The 20,371-nt window shown below is 57.2% G+C and overlaps 1 protein-coding gene across 4 annotated transcripts in view; it reads right to left on the reverse strand.

Moving 5' to 3' along the window:
* Positions 1 to 927: 927 nt before the first annotated feature.
* Positions 928 to 20,371, reverse strand: part of ABTB2 (ankyrin repeat and BTB domain containing 2) — a 182,310-nt gene continuing 162,866 nt past the window's right edge. Inside the window, exons 6-17 of one of the 4 annotated variants that reach the window (XM_033860459.2) lie at positions 17,569 to 17,658; positions 16,901 to 17,002; positions 14,592 to 14,688; positions 14,196 to 14,331; positions 12,155 to 12,384; positions 10,566 to 10,744; positions 10,019 to 10,124; positions 9,637 to 9,775; positions 9,022 to 9,112; positions 4,722 to 4,790; positions 3,924 to 4,037; positions 928 to 2,558 (exon numbers count right to left, since the gene is read on the reverse strand). In XM_033860459.2, the coding sequence (XP_033716350.1) occupies positions 2,361 to 2,558; positions 3,924 to 4,037; positions 4,722 to 4,790; positions 9,022 to 9,112; positions 9,637 to 9,775; positions 10,019 to 10,124; positions 10,566 to 10,744; positions 12,155 to 12,384; positions 14,196 to 14,331; positions 14,592 to 14,688; positions 16,901 to 17,002; positions 17,569 to 17,658 (1,551 nt within the window). In that variant the 3' untranslated portion in view covers positions 928 to 2,360. Of the gene's footprint in view, positions 2,559 to 3,923; positions 4,038 to 4,721; positions 4,791 to 9,021; positions 9,113 to 9,636; positions 9,776 to 10,018; positions 10,125 to 10,565; positions 10,745 to 12,154; positions 12,385 to 14,195; positions 14,332 to 14,591; positions 14,689 to 16,885; positions 17,003 to 17,568; positions 17,659 to 20,371 lie in introns of all 4 variants that reach the window. The other 3 variants (XM_033860460.2, XM_033860458.2, XM_033860461.2) reach the window with 3 other exon arrangements.

Below are 20,371 nucleotides of genomic sequence, written 5' to 3' on the forward strand. Positions count from 1 at the left end.
TTGTTTGTTTCATCGATGGTTTCCTTTGCTTTGCAAAAGCTTATTAAGTTTGATTAGGTCCCATTTGTTTATTTTTGCTTTTATTTCTGTTGCCTTGGGAGACTGACCTAAGAAAACATTGGTATAATTTATGTCAGAGAATGTTTTGCCCATGTTCTCTTTTAGGAGTTGTATGGTGTCATGTCTTATATTTAAGTAAGTCTTTAAGCCATTTTGAGTTTATTTTTGGGTATGGTGTGAGGGTATGTTCTAACTTCATTGATTTGCATGCAGCTGTCCAGCTTTCCCAACACCACTTGCTGAAGAGATTGTCTTTTTTCCACTGTATATTCTTGCCTCCTTTGTTGAAGATTAATTGACCATAGGTGAGTGGGTTTATTTCTGGGCTGTCTGTTCTGTTCCACTGATCCATATGTCTGTTTCTGTGCCAACACCATGTTGTTTTAATTACTGTAGCTTTGTAGTATTGTCTGAAGTCTGGGAGGGTTAGGCCTCCTGCTTTCTTTTTCCTCAGGATTGCTTTGGCTATTCTCGGTCTTTTGTGGTTCCATATAAATTTTAGGATTATTTGTTCCAGTTCTGTGAAAAATCTGACAGCTGTCTTATTCCTGGCATTGTGTTCCCGTCCTTCCAGTCCAGCTCAGTGGCACTTAAGTGCTTAACGAATGGGAACACACCTACCCCATTTGACAGAACAGGAAAACTAAGGCCCAGTGAGGGCTGGACCCAGGCTCGGGTACTAAATAGGGTAGGACAGGGGTTGGCAGGTGGCCACAGCACAGCTTCCAGCAGGGGTTCTTTCCCTCTGAGACATGAGTGCCCCAAGTAACCAGGGAATCAGCTCTGGGTTCTCTTCCTGGTCCTAAATGGGCTCCTCCCCAGCTCTGAACTTTGGGTAACCCTCTATCAGGAGCCATGAGGCCAAGGTCATTGTTAACAAGTGTTTATTGTTAATAAAACCATAGTACATTTACAATAAGTGACAACATTAATATATAGTTACAGTATCGTACAATATTACAGCAATAAAATAAGGCCTATTCCTTTGTACATCCAGCTCAAGCAGCTAGTTGAAAATATTTTCCACGGTTGCAAGCCCCCAGGGGTTTTTCAAGGTGACCGAAGTGACACCTCCTAAAGTGCCTGGGGCTTCTGGTGAATAAATAGTTTCTAAGGTACGGCCAGACAGCTGAAGGCGACATCCAGCACAAGCTGTCCAGAAGGTGCCCCCAGTGTCTGGCCCATAAATACGACAAGGGTCTAGGCCCAACGATGTGTCTCCACCCCAGGGGAGCCTGGAGCCTGCAGAATGTCAGGGGCAGGTAGCAGGGAAGAAGTAGAAGGGCCTCCTCTCCCAGTCCTTCCCTTCCACCCCTGCCCCGTCCTTTAAATCCCTAAGACCCGCAGTTCCCAGTGGGAAGTGTGGGCCCTGCTCTCCAATCCAATTAAAGTACTTTTTCACTGGAGAAACTGGACCAGGGGGGCCGTTTGGGGCTCTGCCTCCGGAGCCCACAGAGGCAGCCTAATTCTAGGCTTGGGATTTCAGCATCGACCCTGAAAACAGCAGCAACAAAAGCTGAGGCCACCAGGCTCCTCCACTGTACCCCACGCCACTCTTGGCTCAGACCAAAAGCGTTAAAGGCGTTCAGGGGAACGAACTGCCTTCTGCCAACCACTCTCTGAGCAGGACGGCGACTCCCCCCGCACTGGCCCGACCCCGACTCCAAAGGAGGCCAGACACCAAGAGAACGGACTCCAAGTGACCCTCTGTGCACGATCCCCGGCCCCCTGGAGGCCCACGTCGTCTTTCAAAGGCACAGCCCTGAATAAGTAAGTTCAGGGTTTGGGCAGCCTTTCGGACGTGACATTGAGGGAAAATACCAAGTTTTGACTGAAATGGCCCGGGGCCCAGACAGAACATACGTTCTGTACACTCATAAGGATGCCCACACCCCCGAAGAGCCCCAGTTTGGACAGTCTGAGCTGCCTGAGGCCCCAGGGGGAGGGCACGATCTGAAGCTGTGTCGAGCAGAGCTGAATCAGGATCACATGAGGGTGAGTGCATGGCGGCCCTCAAGGTGCGAGCCGTAGGTGTCGGGGAGGGGTTGGGGGAAGAGCCACCTTTTGGCCACACCTGCCCTTGGCCCATCACTGGTTGAGCCAGTGGTTAGTTCTGGGCCTGCCCAGGTCTGGCTCCAAGAGGGCCTGTAACCAGCCTCCACCCAGCAGCGCCCCAGCGTGTCCACAGGCCCCGGCTACGTGCTGGCCCAGGCACCCCGGGAAGCACTTGCTCCCGGCCCTTCCCACCCGCTAGGATGCCTGGCGACAGAGCCTGGCCCAGAGCCAGCCATCCCCCAACCTCACACACGTGAGGTGACGTAGAGAGAGTGCACGCGCTCCGCCAGGGTGCTCTGCAGGTCCTGCAGGGGGTCCAGGCCCTGCACTTTGCTGCTGCGGCCGTAGATGAGCTGCCGGAAGGAGTCCTGCTCGAGCAGGGCCTTCATGTGCTTGAGGAAGAAGCCCTCACAGAACAGGGCCAGTTCGGGGGCGCTGTGGATCTGTGGGGCAGGGAGAGGGAGGGGGTGAGACCCACTATGTCAGCACAGCCCTGCCTGAAACCTCCCCCTACCCTCACCTCCAAATAGTACCCATGGGCTAAGGCCCAGCTTCAAGCCTCAACCTGGGGGAGGCATGTCCTATCTCTTGGGGTGACTGGCCCCTTATCTGAATTCCTTCCATAAGCCTCTCCTTGGGGTTAGACTGATCGGGGTTCAAATCCCAGCCGTGCCACCAGGAACATCCCTGAAATCTTGTTCTTGGCCTAGGTCCCACTGGTGATGGCTTGTTGAATGCCAGTCATCCCTATTGGATTGGCAGCTCCCTCACTAAGGGCAGGGACTGCCCACTGTGGTATGTCCAGCACAAGGCCCAGCACACGAGTGTTCACCTGGTAAACGCTCAGTAACTATTTCAGGTCAACAAATATGGAGTGCCCGCTCTGGGCCAGGTGCTGGGCACAGGCCTCGAGGCCCAGGTCTGCGATGCTGTCTCAGAGCTGATGTTCCAGTTCAGGAAGACAGGGAAGCCAAGGAACCAACCAGGCCAGGAAACCACAGACTGTGGTCAGTGCTGTGAGGACGTGAGAGTGGGTGAAGGGGCAGAGAGGTGTGTGACTTGGGGGAGGCCTGGGGAAATCAACAGGGCTTGGGAAGAGCTTTACCGGAGGGGAGGGGACAGTGATCGCAGGAGTTCTGTGGTGGGAATGAGTTGAGAGACGTGGGCCGCGTGGCTGGGTGAAGGCAGAGGGGCGGCATCAGAAGGGGAGATGTGGACAGGGTCCTGGGGCCCACGTAATGGGCGACAGATAAGGGCTGGATTATTTAGTTTGCAGTGGAAAACCTTTGGAGGGTTTACGTAGGGGAGTGACACGGTCTTTACACTTTTCCAAGAGTCTTGTGGATTGCAGGGTGAAAGCCAGGAAGTGTGGAGGCCAGGACAGCAGTTGTCCACGAGAGGGGACAATGGAGATGGAGGGAAGGGGAGGGACTGCTGATGTGTTTCAGGAGCGTTTCTAGATGTGGCAGATGACCATGGCGTTTGCTGAGAGGAGGAAGAATAAGGAGGGCCGTGCCGGGAAGAAAATCAAGTAGTGCCTGGGGAGCTGATTTGACTCAGAGAGGCTCAGCTCCTTGGCCCAGGTCTCACAGCCTGGCGCAGCACGGCTGGGATGGGAACTGAGATCCACCCGGCTCACAGCTCAGCTCCCAGGCTGCGATGCTGCCCCACTGGGCAGCAGTGACGCCAGGCCACAGAGGGACTTACAGTGCCCTTCAAAGCTGCCTGGCCACCTGCATTTTCTAGCCAGGCAACAGTGGAGCAGAGTGTGTGTTGGGAGGCAGCTGGCGGGCATCAGGGCTCCTCACCTTGGCATACTTGTAGGTGTTCACGGCGCTCTCCACGCTCAGGGTCTGGGAGCACAGGATCTCGCAGTGCCGCTGCAGGGCGTCCAGCTGGAACAAGCTGGCAGCTGACAGCAGCTGGCAGGAGGCAAAGGAGGCCGTGGGTATGCATGGCCAGGTCTGCGGCCCAGGCATCACGGAACAGACCGCTGCTTTGTGCTGTGTGCTCCGCTTCCTCCCGACCTCCAGGGCCCTCCCCCGCTGCCAGTCAAGTCTGGCGGCCTAGATTTATTTCTACTCTAGGCTCTCTACGTACTGGCTGCGACACCTCGGGTGGCACCGGATGGGTGACAGACGCTGCTTGGGATTTCTGACGTCAGGAGGCCTTCAACTACAAGCTGCCTGCTCATCTACTTCTAGCCAGGTGCACGGCCAGCAGCGGGTCCGTTCTCTGAGCAGTGACCTGGTGAGGGGAAGGCCTCGCTGCCTTCTGATCCTCCTGGGCCTTCCGTCCTCAGGGGTGGCCCTCTCTAACCCCGAGGTGTGGCCCGGGAGGCCGGGCTCCGTGGGTGCACAATTTCCCACTCTCTTGGGATGGTGCTTCCCGTCGCCAGAAGAGCAAGGACCAGCAGGGAACCAGGAGGTCCTTACAGAGGCCACCTTCCTTCCCTCCTCATCTCTCCAAGTGCTGTGTTTCTGAGAGCGGGGTTGAGACCTGGAAGATGTCGCAGGCCGGGGACACAGGCATGGCGGGACTGGGGGCCAGGCTCATGGCCTCCCTGCTCCTCCCCCTGGGGCCGGGCAGACCGGCCAGGTCCTCACCTCCAGGATATCGCCGGTGGGGATGTCCATGGATTCTGTTCCCCCGTAGTACAGATACTGCATCATCATCTGTAGGGAGGAGAGGCCCGGTGTGAGCGCCAGATGGACCCACAGCACCGAAGTCCTCACCCGGCACCCCTGGAGTGCCACTCCAGCCGCTGCCGGCCTCCTGGTGCCCCCTGACCTCTGTGTGCTGACATCTGCACCTCCCCCGACTCTCGTCAGACATTTTTGTGTTTTCCCTGGAATGCGTGTGGCAAGCTTCCTTCCACAGAGTGGTTTCACTTCAATCCTCACGACAGACCTGTGAGCCCAGGAGGGCAGATACTACTCACAGCTGGGGAAACTGAGGCCAGGGAGGGGGGCTGACCCCCCTCCCCAGAACCCTTCCAGCTCACCACCAGGCACCATGCCGCTCATTTCTCCTTTTACCGAAATTCTAAGTCTGGGGCTGGGAGAGGGGGAGGTGGGGCTCTGAGGGGGTGACTGTCTGACGGGCCACCCTCAGGATCCCAACTCCTGATCTCCCTGTCGGCGCTAGGCCTCCATGTGGAGGTGACAGCCAGATCCCGACTCCCTCCTGGAAAGTAAGTTGCAGAGCTGGGACAGGGATCTGGTCCAGAGGTCACCTTGCTGACCAGCCCAGGACCTTCGGGATTCTTGGGAGCAGAGGGCCCTGGGACGCCACATGAGGTGGCCTGTGGGGAGGGAGGCTATATTTTAGTTCCACTGAGGTCTGAGTTACAAGCTCTGCCATCATGCTGGACACTGGGGAGTTTCCCAGTTGGAAAAAGAAAAATGATTCTCCCTGGTTGGCTGAAGAAACGGCCCCAGCAAGGAGCTGGCAAGTGTGTAAGTAAACATGGCTCCAGCCAGCACAGTCAGGCTCTGTTAGGACTGGCCCCCAGGCTGGAAGCGGCACCAGAGGGAAGGAGCCCAACCTGGGGGAGGTGGGGAGTGGGGAGGGCCCACCAGCCTCATCCAGGCCCAAGGCCCGTCCAGGAGACATCAGTCTCTCCGCCTCAGAGGAGCGGGGGCCCCCGAAGGCCTTCCCCAGCCCCTGCTGGAGCTCACGTGGCGATCCTACAGTTACACGTATGTGTCCATGTGTCCCACGGCTCCAGGTGGTACCGGGCCCACACCTGGCTTCCTCTGCCATCCCCATGCAGCTGAGTGGGTGCTGACCACAGCACCAGCAGGACAGCCCTGAACGCCCAGGGCTGAGAGTGGGGTAGGTCACATTTGCAGGGATTCTTTGCTAAGGGATGGCCTCAGGGCAGCCCCTAGGTGAGAAGGGGCCCGGGGATAGAGGCTCGGAGACAGGTGACAGCCTGCAGCTCCCCTTCCTGGCCTGGAAGGCAGCCTCCTGCTGCATTTGGTAGCTGGTTTTGGCCAGGCCCAGGCATCTCCCTGAGGTCACCTGAATGCACACGAGTCCACAGGAGTCAGAGCAGAACTGCCCTTTTGGAGGCTGGCTGAGGGAGCTGGGCTGCTGGCGGGCAGCCTGTGGGGCTGGACTGGCCGCCCTGTGAGCAGCTGTCAGGACCGGCTGCAGGGGCTGCCAGGCTTCCTCCTGCCCAGAGTGGGCCACCAGGAATGTGACCACAGGGAGGCCACTGATGCTGCAGGGACAGGCCTGGGGTCAAGAGCCACGTCTCAATGGCAGGGCTCTCCCCCAAAGGACTGGGTTTAGTCGGCAGTGACCTTGGCAAGTGTCTAGACCGGTGCTAATGCAATAGCCACTGGCCATGTGTGGCTTTTGAGCATTTGAAACGTGGCTGCTCTGAGTTAACACGTGTTGTGTCAGAGCTGGATTTTGAACAGTGTGAAAAAAAGAATGTAAAACATTTCATTAATTTTTTATATGTTGAAATGACACTATTTTGGCTATATTAAGTTAAATAATATTAAAATTCATTTCACCTGTTCCTTTTTGTTTCTGTGGCTACTAAGCGATTTTAAATTACCTGTGTCCTGCATTATCTTTCTATTGGATGATAGCACTGCTTAGCTCTCCTTGGGCCTCTGTTTCCTGTTCTAGAAAACAAATAATGACCGCCATTTCTCTTTGTGCTGTGAGAGCCAATGAGATGTTTGGGGGCTGCTCTGAAACTTTTAGGCTTTTTTAGGGAGCACCGGCCCTGGATTGATGGCTTCGGGCTCCCCACCAGTGATGGCAGAGCTCTGTCCCCAGAGGACCCATGGGGCGAGGCCAGAGGCTAATATGCCCAGGCTCACGTGTGCCCCGACGTTAGACCTGTTGTCCCCGTCTACCCTCGTGACAACCCCGAGAAGTCATCAAGGGCTGCCCAGCCTGTCCCGGAACAGGCACCCTCCCCTGCTGAGTGAATGCAGCCTTGATGGCAGCGGTCACCCGAGCCACACGTGTGCCCTTGCCCCCCCCCCCGCGACTCCCGCCCAATCCCTTCTGCCCTTCTCAGACCCACCTCCTGTGTCAGAGCCTGACCCCACCTCATGCTCCAACTCACCTGGACTTTGGGCTTCTTAGCCAAGTAAGTTTCTAGAGCTGCTCCTCTCCCCAGTGAATTTGGCTCAAGGGACGGGAAAAGGGGGGAGGGGAGACACCCCATGCCAGACCCTGGGTCTTCCACCCCGATGAGTCACCGAGTTCCATCCACTCTCCCCTCGCCCACTTCCCTCCATCCTGCTGCCACTACCTGGTCACCATCATCACTTAGCTGGATTTCTCAACAGCCTCCTATCTGGTCCCCTGGCTGCAGTCACGCCCCCTCCGGTCCCTTCCTCACCCTCCAGAGTGAGTGAGGTAATGCAAACTGGACCATTCCACACATCCTAAGATTGAATCCTGGCTCTGTCACTTCTCAGCTCTGTGACCTTAGACAAGTTACCAAACTTCTCCGTGCCTGTGACCCCTCATCTACCAAGAGGGGATAACACACCTGTACCTCCTAGGACTGTGCTGGGAAGCTTAACTGAAGAACAGGGCAAAGCACTTGGAACCACGCCTGGCTAAGTGTCTGTGATGACGGTGGCCTCCTAGTAGCGTCCATCTGTCCTTGGGTTAAAGCTCAGGCCCTTCATGCTGTGGCTCTTGGGGGCAGCTTCAGCCTCATTCTGGATGTTCTTCTGAATCGCTGCCGGGACTGGGCCAGAGGGCATTTCCTGAACAGGTTGTGGTCTCTGGCTTTCAGACCCTGCGTGCACTTCTTCCTCTACCTGGAGCTCCCGATACCTGGCTGGCTGCCCTCGTCCTCCAAGAAACTTCCTCCTCCGCAGCTTTGGGTTAGATGCCCCGTCCTGCTCTCCCAGTGCCTTCCCCACCACACCTATACCATTAATTCATGACCCTGTCTCGTGGAGGGCAGGGTCCCTGTCCCGTTTACCACTGTCTCCACGGTGCCTGTAAGTGACTAAATGCTAAATGAATGACTATAGGGAACATGAGGGGGACCAAACCCTTGTGGATGGTGGCTCCTAATGCTTCTGTGAGGCTGTGATCTCTCCCGTTAAGTCACAAGCCTGTCCTGTGCAAGGCCAGGTCCTGGACCCACCCACCAGCTGCCTCTTGGCCTCAGTCTCAGCCCCTGAGGGTCATGCCTGCAGCCTGGAGATCACTGGAGAAAGGAGCTCCCCACCAGGGCTCAGCGTAGACCCCAGCCAGCCTCCTCCTGCAGACCCCGCCTGCTGGTGGCCAGCCTGTGGCGTTTCCATTATGCAGCCTCTGAGGTTCTCGGCAGCTTAGAGATCGAAAGCCCTGACCTTGATCTTCCACACCCAGGATGGGCTCACCATAGCCATTTCTGCTTGGCCGGCATGGCTGGGGTCCGATGCTCGGGAGGAGTGACTGACCTACACCAGCACACGCGCACGTCACCCTCCACCCACCGGGGTCTTGTTAAAATGTGGGGTGTCTGGGGTGGGGCCTGAGGTTCTGCATTCCCAACAAGCACGCAGGCAACGCCTGTACTCTAGGAGCTCACTCCGGGGAGCAAGGACTCACATGCTGCACGTGTGCTGTGCGCCTGTCCTTACACGTCCGTCAGTCTGCCCAGACCCCTCACCCGGTGGTTAGAGCTCAGGGCCCACGAGACAGGCTCTGAAGCTACAAAGTCACAATGGAACGGCTACCTTTGCCTGGGAAAAACCTAGATGCTCCAACCTGACCACTGAGATTCAGCAAAACACAGAAGGCACTGGGGACGGAGGGGAAGATTATGACCGACTCACGGCTGCTCCCGCCAAGACGGACAAGCCAGGGTGGGGCTCCTGGGGGGAGGGGGCATCCCTTGAGAAGCGTGCAGCACTGAGGTCCACATACCTGAAAAATGTGGTACTTCATGTCACCAATCTCAATGGTTTTGCTGCTGTCGCCATCTTGCTCTGATTTATTGGTCATCAGTGTCTTGAACCTGGAGCCAAGGAGATGAGACAGGACGGGGCTTGAACGTGACTTTCACTCCATGGCCATGTGGCAACGGCACCGTCCACCACCTGACTGGCCACCAGGGCACAGGAGCATTTTAGAAATTACTGCCGTGCTCTCAAAATAATTCTTGGCGAGTGACGTTTTACATCGTCCAGACGGCTGGGCTGGGCCCCTTCTGTCCCTGCTGCCCCCTAGATGAGTGACTGTGACGCCTGTGGCTGGAAAACTGACTTTCGTGCCAGAACATTTATGTTTTCTAATAATCAAAGGCAGCAAGTTGGCCAGAAAGAATACAGCCTCAGAGCTCCTCCTGGAGAACTCTGGGTCCCATCTCGACTGTCCCTCTGTCAACTTGTCCCATGCCCGCCGTGGGGCGGATGGGGCCTCCGCGCTCTGTGACCTCCCTGTGGGGGGCAGAGGCTCTTCTCCATCCTGTCCATCACCTTGTATCCACATGAAGCTGCCCAGCCTCCTGGCAGCTGAGACTTCATTATCCGGGTTGCCTACCTGTTAGAAGCTGTCACCAGCAGGACTTTATGTGCATAAAACAGCTTTCCTTCCACAAGGAAGGTCACATCCGACATCTCCTTGTTGTTCAAAAAGTGAGGATCTGCCAGTAGGGAAGGAGAGGGGGTGACTGAGGAGCCTGCCCCCAGGGGTTTCTTACATGTGTGCCGGGGGCAGATGGGGTGGGGAATGTGGAGAGCAGAGAAACTGAGGCCAGGCCAAAGAGGAGAGGGAGAGGGAGAGGGAGAGGAAAAGTGGAGAGGAGAAGGGGAGGGGGGAGGGGGGGAGGGGAGAGGAAAAGGGGAGGGAGGGGAGGGCAGGGGAGGGCAGGGGAGGGGAGGGAGGCCTGGCAAGCGCGGGTGGCCGGTGGGGAAGGCCTCACCTAGCCTGGCCGGCAGGGTCTTGCGCAGCTCAGGGATGCTGGGAATAGGGCTGCTGCCGTAGCAGTGCATGAAGATGGCAGCCAGCTGCTGGATGACAGAGTCGTTCTGTGGGGGGAGAGGCAGGGAGGGGCCATGAGCTCAATCCCCCATCCTGTGGCCGTCTGTTTATAGCTCCTGCTACATCGGGCCAACTTCAGAAGTCCAGGCCAGGATCAGAGCAGCCGCTGCCTTTTGCTCCTCCTGGAGGTGGCCTGGTGAGGGAGGCCTGTCCCTTCAACACTGATTCCCCAAATCGCTCTTCTGGCCGGGCTCCAGCCCAGACAGATCCACGGCCTCTGCAGCCAGGCGGTGCGCGTTTGCGTGTGGGGTGGGCAACCACCCGCGTGCGTGAAGGTCCCTGTGTCCATCTGTCCGTGGGAGGGGTTGTCCCTGTGTCTGTCTTCCTATGCGTCCGTCTCTGTGTCCGTCCCATGGTCTGCTGGGGCCGTGGGCTCTGGAGCCTGGGTTCTCTGAGCTTGGGGCAGGGACCTGCCCGGAGACACTCACCTTGCTGGTCTTGAGGATGTCGAACATGAGCTGCAAGCCCTCGGTCACCAGCTCCTCGTTGTATTCCTCCTCCTTGATGGAGCCGAAATCCCGCAGGAGGCTCTGCACCACCGAGTACCGAGACTGGGAGAAGGACGTCCTCAGAGACTCGATCCAGACGTGCAGCTTCCAGGGGACGCCTGGGCCCGGGCAGGGGAAGGGCAGCAGTCACCCCTGGGCAGAGCGCTCCCTGCGGGGGCCACCGAGCCCGCCTCCCAATGAACCCCTTCCTGGCAGGCTCTCTTGCGATGCGCCCAGTGTCTGCAGAGCAGGGGGCAGCCCCCAGCCCCCTCGGTGTAGCCAGTAAGCAAAGCTTCCGTTCACACTGACGGGCCTCCCTGAGAGATCAGAGGGCACCCGGGCTCGTGTCAGATGAGGTGGAGGAATGCCTCCGGACCAAGTGCAGGGAGCCCGAGCTCTGAAAATCCACAGCTCAGCCTGGGGACCTTCAAGTGCAATCCCAGCACCCACACTGGCCCGACGCCTTGTTGGGCCCTGGACTGACTTATGGAGGAGGACCCATTATAATTACGAGGGGTAGCCCGGGAGACTCGGATACCCGGAGGATATGCAGGGTGCTTGGGGACGCAGGGGCTCCCTGCCTGTCTAGAAGCCTGAGATCAACCCCGTCCTATCGCCCAGCTCACTGGTCTGTTTATGCACATCCAGTGCCACGTAATTACTGTTTACCAGCTCCCTGGAGTGTGTCAGCGGGGCCGCAGAGCAACTTACAACTACTTTGTAAACATCACGACAGTAACTAGTGATGTTTCTGATAATTAGAGGGATTGCTTCTTACTCCCCCACCTCACCATGGGTTAAAAAAGGACCGATGGCATTCCCTACCCCCCACGACGACGTGCGTAACGTTAGCATCCCTGGTTGACCGACTGTATGTAGGAGCCCATTTCACAGAGAAGAACACTGAGGCTGGCTTGCCACAGCAGGGCCACGCGGCCTCCCGCTGCCTTGGCCCAGCGCCGGGCGTTCGTGTGTCATGGCCCCCGGGAGAGTCATCGTGCACTGAGTGCTGACGGTGAGCTGGCACTGGGCTCTGGGCTGCACGTGATGACACCACATTCACAGAGGAGAGTCATCAGCACCAGCGAACGTGGCAGGGCTAGGCTCTCACCCAAGTCTGTCTGTCTGACCAGCCTCCCGGGAGGGAAGGAGAGGTCGGCAGGCTTGCAGACCCAAGGAGGTGGGGAGGTTGGCTGAGGGACTGGAGAGCATCTAGTTGACCAGAAATGTAGACCCCTAGTGCTACAGATGCTCCCAGAGCTACACATCCCAGGACTTGACCAGGGAGGTTGGGGGACCTGAGGGCACAGGGCTGGGGTGAGGCTCTGAGACACATCCCCACGGAGGACTGTCTGAGGCTCAGGGCAGCCCCTGTCCTGGCTGTCAGTCACCAGGCCTGGGGGAATTGAGGCCCGCCCTACACTCAGCTACCTGGCCCTCTCCTGGCCTGAGGAGCAGCAGAGCCTGTGTGTGAGTGAGTGTGTGTGTGCGTGCATGTGCGTGTGTACCGGTACGCTGCAAGGTCTCACCTAGTGCCCGCAGCTCCATGGTGATGTCCACGTAGCCGTGCTCCGCGCTGTAGTACATGGCCTCCTGGAGGGCCTTGGTGCGCGTCCGGCTCAGCCTCACGGTCCCCTCGCTGCCACTGCCCTGGCTCGACGCATCGCTTTCCTCCACGCCCTCAGCCAGGATCTCCTCCAGGGACAGCACGTCTGCTTTGGCCTGCTGCGGCTGCGTCAGGAGCTTCCTCAGGACGTTCCTGTGGGTAAAGGGACGGAGGGTGATGCCTGAGGCTCCTGCCACGGACGGCGCCTGCTGAGCTGCCTTCTGGCGGCCCGTGGTCCAGATGGGCAGCTACGGGGCATCTGTGGGCACAAAGGCTCACGGTCTTCCCCTCCCAGGCAGGCTGGGCCAGGGCTCCCAGCGACCCCCATCCCTGGCCACCTGGGGAGTAAGGGGAAGGTGCAGGAGACCTCTCCCTTCTGCCATCCATGTAGTGACGAGAAGTCGTGGGCTTTGAGACCAAGCAGGTTCTGCCATCCTGTGTGATCTCGGATAGGTTGTTCTACCTCTCTGAGCCCTGACGGCTTTGTCATCTGTAGGACAGGGCGTCAGCATCATGCTGTCCCAGTTAACGTGAGGCCAATGTGATGACCTCAGATGCAGAGCCTGATACCTAGCAGTCCTCCTAAGAGCAGCCAACTTGACACATGTAAACGTGTCCGAAACATAGGACATGCTTGTACTCACTTTCCCTCCATTAGTAAGAATGCAGTGGAGCCGCATTTTATACTGAATTCATTAACATACACAGACGTGTGGAACACGGGATGCTCGACGGAGCATATTCCCGTGTACCGCTGCATTTAACCTGAGCAATCCCATGAACCTCGCCATTCGTGGGCGATGACCACGTCTTGCTCACGGTCACTCTGAGCAGGATGAAGACTCAGACCCAGAGCTTCAAGCCCCAGGCTCGTTCTGTCACAGCCTGTAGGCTGGGGCGCTGGGCAGGCTGCAGCAGGGCCAGGCCCACAGGTCACCTGGGGCTGAGCCTCCTCCCAGCGGCCCTGGCCACCCCTCCCCCACCCCTTCCCCTACTGTGTGATGGAGGCCCGGCAGGGACCCCCTCGAGGGACCTGGGTCATCCTGCTGTAGCTCTGCCAGTTCAGCAATTTAACAGAGCACCCGGTCTGGCGTGAGCTGGCACATGACGGTGAGCGCCCACCACACCCACCCAAGGGAGCCCGTGTTCCAGAGAGAGAGTGGGAAGCCGATGAGCAGGGGGCAACTCCACGCGGGGTGAAGAGGCCACAGCGGTGGGGAGGGGTGGGAAACGCAGGCACTGGGCGGGGTAGAGAGGCCTGGAGGCCGTGCCCTGCGAGGTGGTACCTGAGGGCAGGGCTGGTGGAGATGGGTGAGAGCGGGGGCTGGGCGCAGAAGGCGGGGGGCGGGGGGGAGAAGCACGCTAGGGAGTGGGCCACAGCAAGGGCACAGTCTGGGCTTGAGGACGGGAAGCAGGTGTCCCGCCTGCCCTCTCTACCTTCTACTCACCTCTTCCCTGTCTCCCTCTGCCCCCTCAGCTGCCTAACGGCTCTGCTCTCAGCCCTGCCCTCTCGCAGCCCCGGCCCCCGCAAAGCAAGGTCCACCATCCGCTCCCGGAGCGAGACGCGATCTCCTGCAGAGCCACCAGTGGCATCTTCGTGGTGGAGCTGCCTGCTGTGTGGAAGCCTCTAGCGCCCCAGGCCACTGCAGGCACCGCAGAAGCACCCCAGGCATGGGAAGAGATGGGGTCCTGGGTGGCTGCAGGGTGGAGAGCCTCACGGGGAATGGGAGGGCCTGCTCCAGTCCCACGTCTGCCGGGAACTGGCTGTAGGACCTCTAAGCAGCCCAGTGTCTCCGGGCCTCCAACATCTGGGGCCCCCGAGCTGCCTGAAGCCCCGTCTTTCCGGCTGGTGTGCGTGCAGCCACCCCAGCCCCCACCTCTGGAAGGCCCTCCAGGCCTAGTTCTTCTGCTGAGAGCCTGCTTCACGCCCCCCAGCACACGGGACAGGAAGCCCGGGCGGGTACCTGTGGCCGTGGGCGGCTGAGTGGCTGAAGCAGTTCATATCCTCGTGGAGGGAGGAGGCCATGCCGTTGGTCTCGAGCATGCTGAGGAGGGGGTCGGCGCCCCGGCTGAGCAGCAAGCTGACCAGTTCGTAGTTCCCTGGAAGACAAGGTGGACCGAGGATGCTTCCACCGCCCGTGCCACTGCCCCTCTGCTGGGCCTGCCTGGGCAGCGAGTGTGGCAGAAACACTGACGATGGGGTGAAGGGGAGCCCCTGGGACCCAGAAGGAGGGGCTTCAAGGCTCGCCACAGTGATCTGCGTGTGCAGCTCAGCCAGGCTGGGTGACACCGTGGGGAGGAGCAGGTGGACCCGTGGGGCAGTAGGGGACCCTCACTGGGCAGGGCAGCGGTGTACCTACCGGCTGCAGAAGCCAGCTGCAGGGGTGTCTCTGCATAGCTGTCCTCGCCACCGGTCACTGCCGAGCCCTCCACGTGGGCACCAGCATCCAGCAGCAACTGCCAGGGCACAGGGAAGACACTTCAGGTGGTAGGGAGTGTCTGGGGCACGTGCAGGGAGGCTTTGGGGAGGGGCCTGTAGTTCCCTCCTGTGGCACATGGTAGGGAGTGTCTGGGGCACGTGCAGGGAGGCTTTGGGGAGGGGCCTGTAGTTCCCTCCTGTGGCACATGGTAGGGAGTGTCTGGGCACGTGCAGGGAAGCTTTGGGGAGTGGCCTGTAGTTCCCTCCTGTGGCACGTGGTAGGGAGTGTCTGGGGCACGTGCAGGGAGGCTTTGGGGAGGGGCCTGTAGTTCCCTCCTGTGGCACGTGACCAAGGACCGGCTCACCCGGGCGTCCAGGCAACCAGAATTTTAGAACTCCTGGTTACCTTCAGGGCTCTAAGTGTCTAGAATCTTCACCTCCACTCCTGTGGCCTTGGACCAAGCCCCTAAGCTATAGGGACCTCTGAGCTATTTCTCCCTTTCAAACAGTTTCCTACAAACTGGCTGCAGTGATCTTTGTAAGAACTCACACAGATGAGCAGAAAAGAAGGCACCACCCCCCAATCAACCGGGGGAAACTGGGGCTCTGGAGGCAGCAGAGGTAGTGGGAACGGCAGAGGTGTTAGAGCTGAGTGCCAGTGCTAGCCACAGACCAGTGGGTGACCTGGGGCAGGTACCTCAACTCCCCAAACCTCAGTCTTCCTCATCTGGAAAATGCAAAAGAGGCCCCGCCTTGCGGCCTTGCTGGGGATGAAGTGAAACGGTGCTCACCTCTCCATAGGGGCTCAATAACTAGTGGCTTTTAGGGTTCTCATCAGAGAGGTTCGGTGAGCTACCCAAGGCTGGGAAGTGTGGGGCTGGGGCAGAACCTCACTGTCTGGGACACCAGGTGGCCTCTCCCCATTCTAGCAAGGGCCAGTCTTGCAGGGGACAGATGGGGCAGGGCTAACAGATACCAAGCAGCTCCAGCTGAGCCGGCCGGCTTTGCCTTGGGGCAGGGGTGGGTCTGCTTCACCGAGAGGTGACTTCAGCTCCATCTCACCTTTCCTGACCGGCTGCTCTGGAGGGAGCCGCCTTCCAACCCTCCCAGGTTTCCGGAGACCAAAGGCCCCTCAGAGCCCGTGCTTGGCCAGCTAAGGCAACACCACGGCCCCGCCACCTGGAGACCAGGTCCGAGGGGCCCAGGCTGACCTCTCAGCCTCCCCACAGCGTGGAGCATGGGGGCGGCTGTCGGTAGGAGGCCCCGTCAGGCAGAAAGGGCATCGCTGCCTGAGCCAGTGTGCCAAGGTGGAAGAGGAAGAGGCCTGCCCGTCAGGGTGAAAATGGGCACCAGTCCAGGTGAGTCCAGGGCACAGCCCTGCAGGCCAGTCTGGGCTAGCGTGGAACTCTACTCAGGGCCTTAGGAGGACGCGCACCAAAAAGCAGGCAGAATGTGGCAGTCAGCCCACTGACCACCATTTACTGCATCCCTCCTATAGGCCAGGCGTGGGTGCACAGCGATGAATAGGCCGGACACGACTCCTGCTCTCAAAGGTCCCACAATCTAGCAGACAGCAAGGGTGGAATACGAACTCCCAGGAAGGAGTCTGGAATCCTGTGGGCCTGTGGCCTGAGGAGTGAAGGAGTCTGGGAGCCGAGTGGCAGTGTCACCATGCCCCATCCACGGCTTCCACTTCTAGGCCTGAACCCCCTCCTCACGCCAGCCACAGCTACTGGGACCAAGGTGGGCACAGTGTGGCTTGGCTTGACAGGCGAGCTGTGCCAATCTGAGTCCTCTTTCAGGAACTGGGGAGCTGAGAGACTACGCCTGCTACCAGGGAGGGGCAGAACCGGAAGGACAGCATGCTGTATAGAGCCGTCAGAACTCATGAGGCAGTAAAAACAGCTAAGGGTTGGAAAGATTACTGGAGGAGAGAAACGGAGCACACCTGCACAGATCCCAGATTCCAGCACGCCCCAGGACTCACCCACAGATGCAGAGACGCCAGGCAGGCCTGGTACTACTTGGGCCTGTGTCTTGCTCCCTAAAATTCTCACATGTATCCTCACACTGAAGCCTGCTCCTGGAGGCAGACCAGGTGGGTCTTTGCTGACCAAGTGAGCTAGCGTTAACTAGCGCCTCTGGTGTCTGACTCCAGGCTGCTGCTCACACAGGTAAGGCTGGGGATACGCCTGGGGCTCAACCCACCCAGCAAGATGAGGGCATGCTGCATACCTGGCAGGAGCTCACCTGGACCACAGAGATGTGTCCATGTAGGACAGCAAATGTCAGTGAGGTCCAGTGCCGGCTGTCAGGGTGGATGGAGGGGTGCCTGGGAGAGTTGCTTGGAACCTGGAAAAATAGCACAAATGATCAGTGTTTCCTAGGTCAGTGACATTCCTGGGCAGGTGACACAGCCACCTGAGCTAAGGGGAGCCCTGCAGGGATGGTGACTAGGAGTCAACTCAAGAGCTTTCTACATTCGATTGGCAATGTCTGCCTGGAGTACCCTGTGCAAAAGGCTCAAAAGGATGTTCAATTAGTGATGTCTGCCCTGGGCAGAGAGACAGCAGAGAGGGAACACTTTATGCCTCAGAGGGAGGTAGAGCCAGAAGTATCTGGGGATGGTGGGGATGGCTGGGGATTAGGTTGATAAAATGGGAAAGGTGCTACAGTAACAGAATTACGGCCATTCTCTCTGCTCGACTCCCCTCTGAGCTTACTTCCTCTCTGACAGAAAGTTCAAATCTTGAGGAAAAACCCTCTTTGCTAACTGTGATCTCTGTGCATCTTGCATCTTCAGTCCTCTGAGACATGTCTAGTTGTCCATAGCATCACAGCCAGCATGGATGACGAAGACCTTGGGGTGTTCTCTTGCTGGGTTAGGAGCCCGGTGCAGCCCTTGGGGGCTTTCTCACCTGGATGTCCAAGTTTGCTCCAGCATCAATTAACATCTGGACCATCGCTTCATCCCCAGCAGCACAGGCATACATCAGCGGCGTCATACCCTACATGAACCAAAGGCAGATGCTAAACTGTCTGCAAACAGAACATGAGGACACGTGTTCCATAGGTGTCTGCCCCAGAAACCAGATCCAGGTCTTCCTGCTTGACCAGCTGCTCATCCTGAACAATCCTGTGTCTCGTGCTGAACAAGACAACCTGCCCCTCCTAGGCCCACTGGACGTATGACACCTGAAGGATGAGGAGGGGACATTTCCATGAGCACTACAGGTCGCCAGAAGGGCAAAGGGCACAGGCCCCATGGCCAGACTCTGGTGCAAAGGCTACTTCTGCTGTAAACTTTGTACAACTTACTTGTACTCCTCTGTGCCTCAGTTTCTTTATCTTTAAAATGGGAATAACAACAGTATCTACCTCATTAGGTTGTTGTAAAGAGTATGAGTTACTATGTATAAAGTGCTTAGTACAGCTAACTAAGGATAAGCTAACTAATTAACATAACACAACACTACCACTGCTACTATGTTACACTGCCACATCCAAACCCACCCCAGGCCCTGTGCTGGTAAATCACCGTGTGAAGTGACTTACATGCCTCGTCTCATTTAATGACCATACCATCCTTATTAGGGAGGTTCTGTTATTGTCCCCACTTCACAGACAGAAGCAGAGAAGGGGATTAACTTGCCCAACAGTCACACGGTAAGTAAGAGGATGAACTCAGCTGGAACCCAGGTCTGCCTCAGCTGCGAAGCTCTCCCCTGAGGCATCTCACGGAGGGTGGAGAGGTTGACTTTAACATCTCGTGCTGTGAGCAGTTCTGAGCTTTTCTGAAAGCTGAGCCCCAATCCCTCCCTGAGTTTAGGTGGGCGATTAACAGAGCTGCCTCCCTGGCGGGGAATCTCCTCGGTGGCCAGTAATAGCAAAGGCAACGGTGGAAAGTGTTATTCCACAGCTGGATGCTGGCAAGCGTTTGTCTGGAGCCCCACGATGTTACTTATTAGGTTATCTGTGTGTAGACAAGATCTCCTTACCTCATAAATCCTTGCCTAGTGCCCAGAGATAAAGAAATGGCCCGAGATTAATCACGGGTGAGAGGCCTTTTTACCCACAGATCGTTCTGCAGACACTGAGGCTGAGGGAACAAACAGGACCGAACATTTAGAGAAAAGCCCGCTGCCACCGAGTGAGAATCTGGCTTTGCTTTATTCCCCTTGGCACATGCTTGACTTCTTTTTTCTCCACACATCTGAACATGATTCGGAGTGTAAACCAGGCTACAAGCCTTCTAAGGAGAAACTGCTTTTTTTGTGTTGGCCCCTCCCCACTGCAGGCACCTAAAGAGGCCAAATCAAAAGAGGCTGATTAACAGATTTCAGGGATGATCATCACCGTATCAACAACACAAAACTGGACGGACCTTTATTGAGCATCTACTATGTGCCTGATGTGAAAGCCTCACGATAACCCTATGGGGCGGGTACTTTATTCCCACATCTTAGAGGTGAGGGGACAGGCTCAGAGGGGTGCTTGTCCAAACTGCCACAGCTATGACAGGAGGGCTAAACTCCAGGTCCGTCTGAGGCTAGTGTCCATGGTCTTCCCCACTGCACTGCTGGAGGAAGATGATGACCCCCCAGGATGAAAGCCCCATAGCCTGCATTGACAGAGGCACCTCGGGGAGATGCCAGGACCCAGCCTGTCGCCTCCCTGAGCTCGGCTGCAGCATACCTGTCCTAGCACGCGCCCGACTGTCCCGCCCCGACGCTCCTGCCCCCAGCATCTCCTTTCCCTGGAATGCCTTCCCCACTCCTCTCCATTGCATCCCACCACCCCTCACTCCAGCTTGGCCCAGATCCCCCAGGAGAAAGCCTTCCCTGGCTGCTCAAGCCCGACCTGTCAAAGTCCACTCTGGCTTGGGTTTGCCAGGCACCTCATCATGCTCTCCACCATGCTGTCATCTCATCCGAGAGGGCTATGTGACCCTTCAGCTGTCATTTAACTTCCCTCATGCTTCTGTGTGGGTTTCTAAACCCACATAGGAAATCCATTACCTATATATTGCAGAGCTCACAAAACTACATCGAATACACAAACTGCATCTTCCACAGTGGTGAAGAGCCTGGGGTTGGACCACTTGGGTTCTTCTAATCCCAGCTCTGCTCCTTACTAGTTGTGTGACCTCTGTACCTCAGTTTCCTTATCTATAAAATGGGGATGATACCTACATCGTAGGGCTGTGGTCAAGATTAAATGAGTTCCTCTGTGCAAAGTGCTTAGAGCAATGCCTGGAACACAGTGAGTGCTATATAAACGTTAGCTATTCACAGCAAAAACAAAAAACAAAGCAAGCCCAAAAAGTCAAGTTAAATTCTACCTAAAGTTGTTAATTGCCTCCAACACTTCCTCTCCCCTTTTCTGGCTTCATTTAACGCCTTAGCACTTTTCACTAACATACTCGTGTGTTTGTGTGTGTGTGTGTGTGTTTCTCAGTATCTGTCTCCTCTAATGTTAACTCATGAAGGCAAGGATTTCTACAGGCCTGGAACGTGGCAGGCACACAGGATGCTCCCAATACAAGTCTCAGTGATTATGATCTAGAGCTCGCTATCAAGCTGACTCCTCTGGACTCTTTCCCAGCCCTGCACCCTACGGGGCAACCTCCAGCCTTCCAGTGAGGGGAAGCAGAATCACTGTTACAAAGGATTTCCAAGGGGTGTTAGGGAAGTCTCTGAGTTGACATTGTACCTGGATGGC

Source organism: Tursiops truncatus, chromosome 8 (genome assembly GCF_011762595.2).
Source record: "Tursiops truncatus isolate mTurTru1 chromosome 8, mTurTru1.mat.Y, whole genome shotgun sequence".
Taxonomy (NCBI): Eukaryota; Metazoa; Chordata; class Mammalia; order Artiodactyla; family Delphinidae; genus Tursiops; species Tursiops truncatus.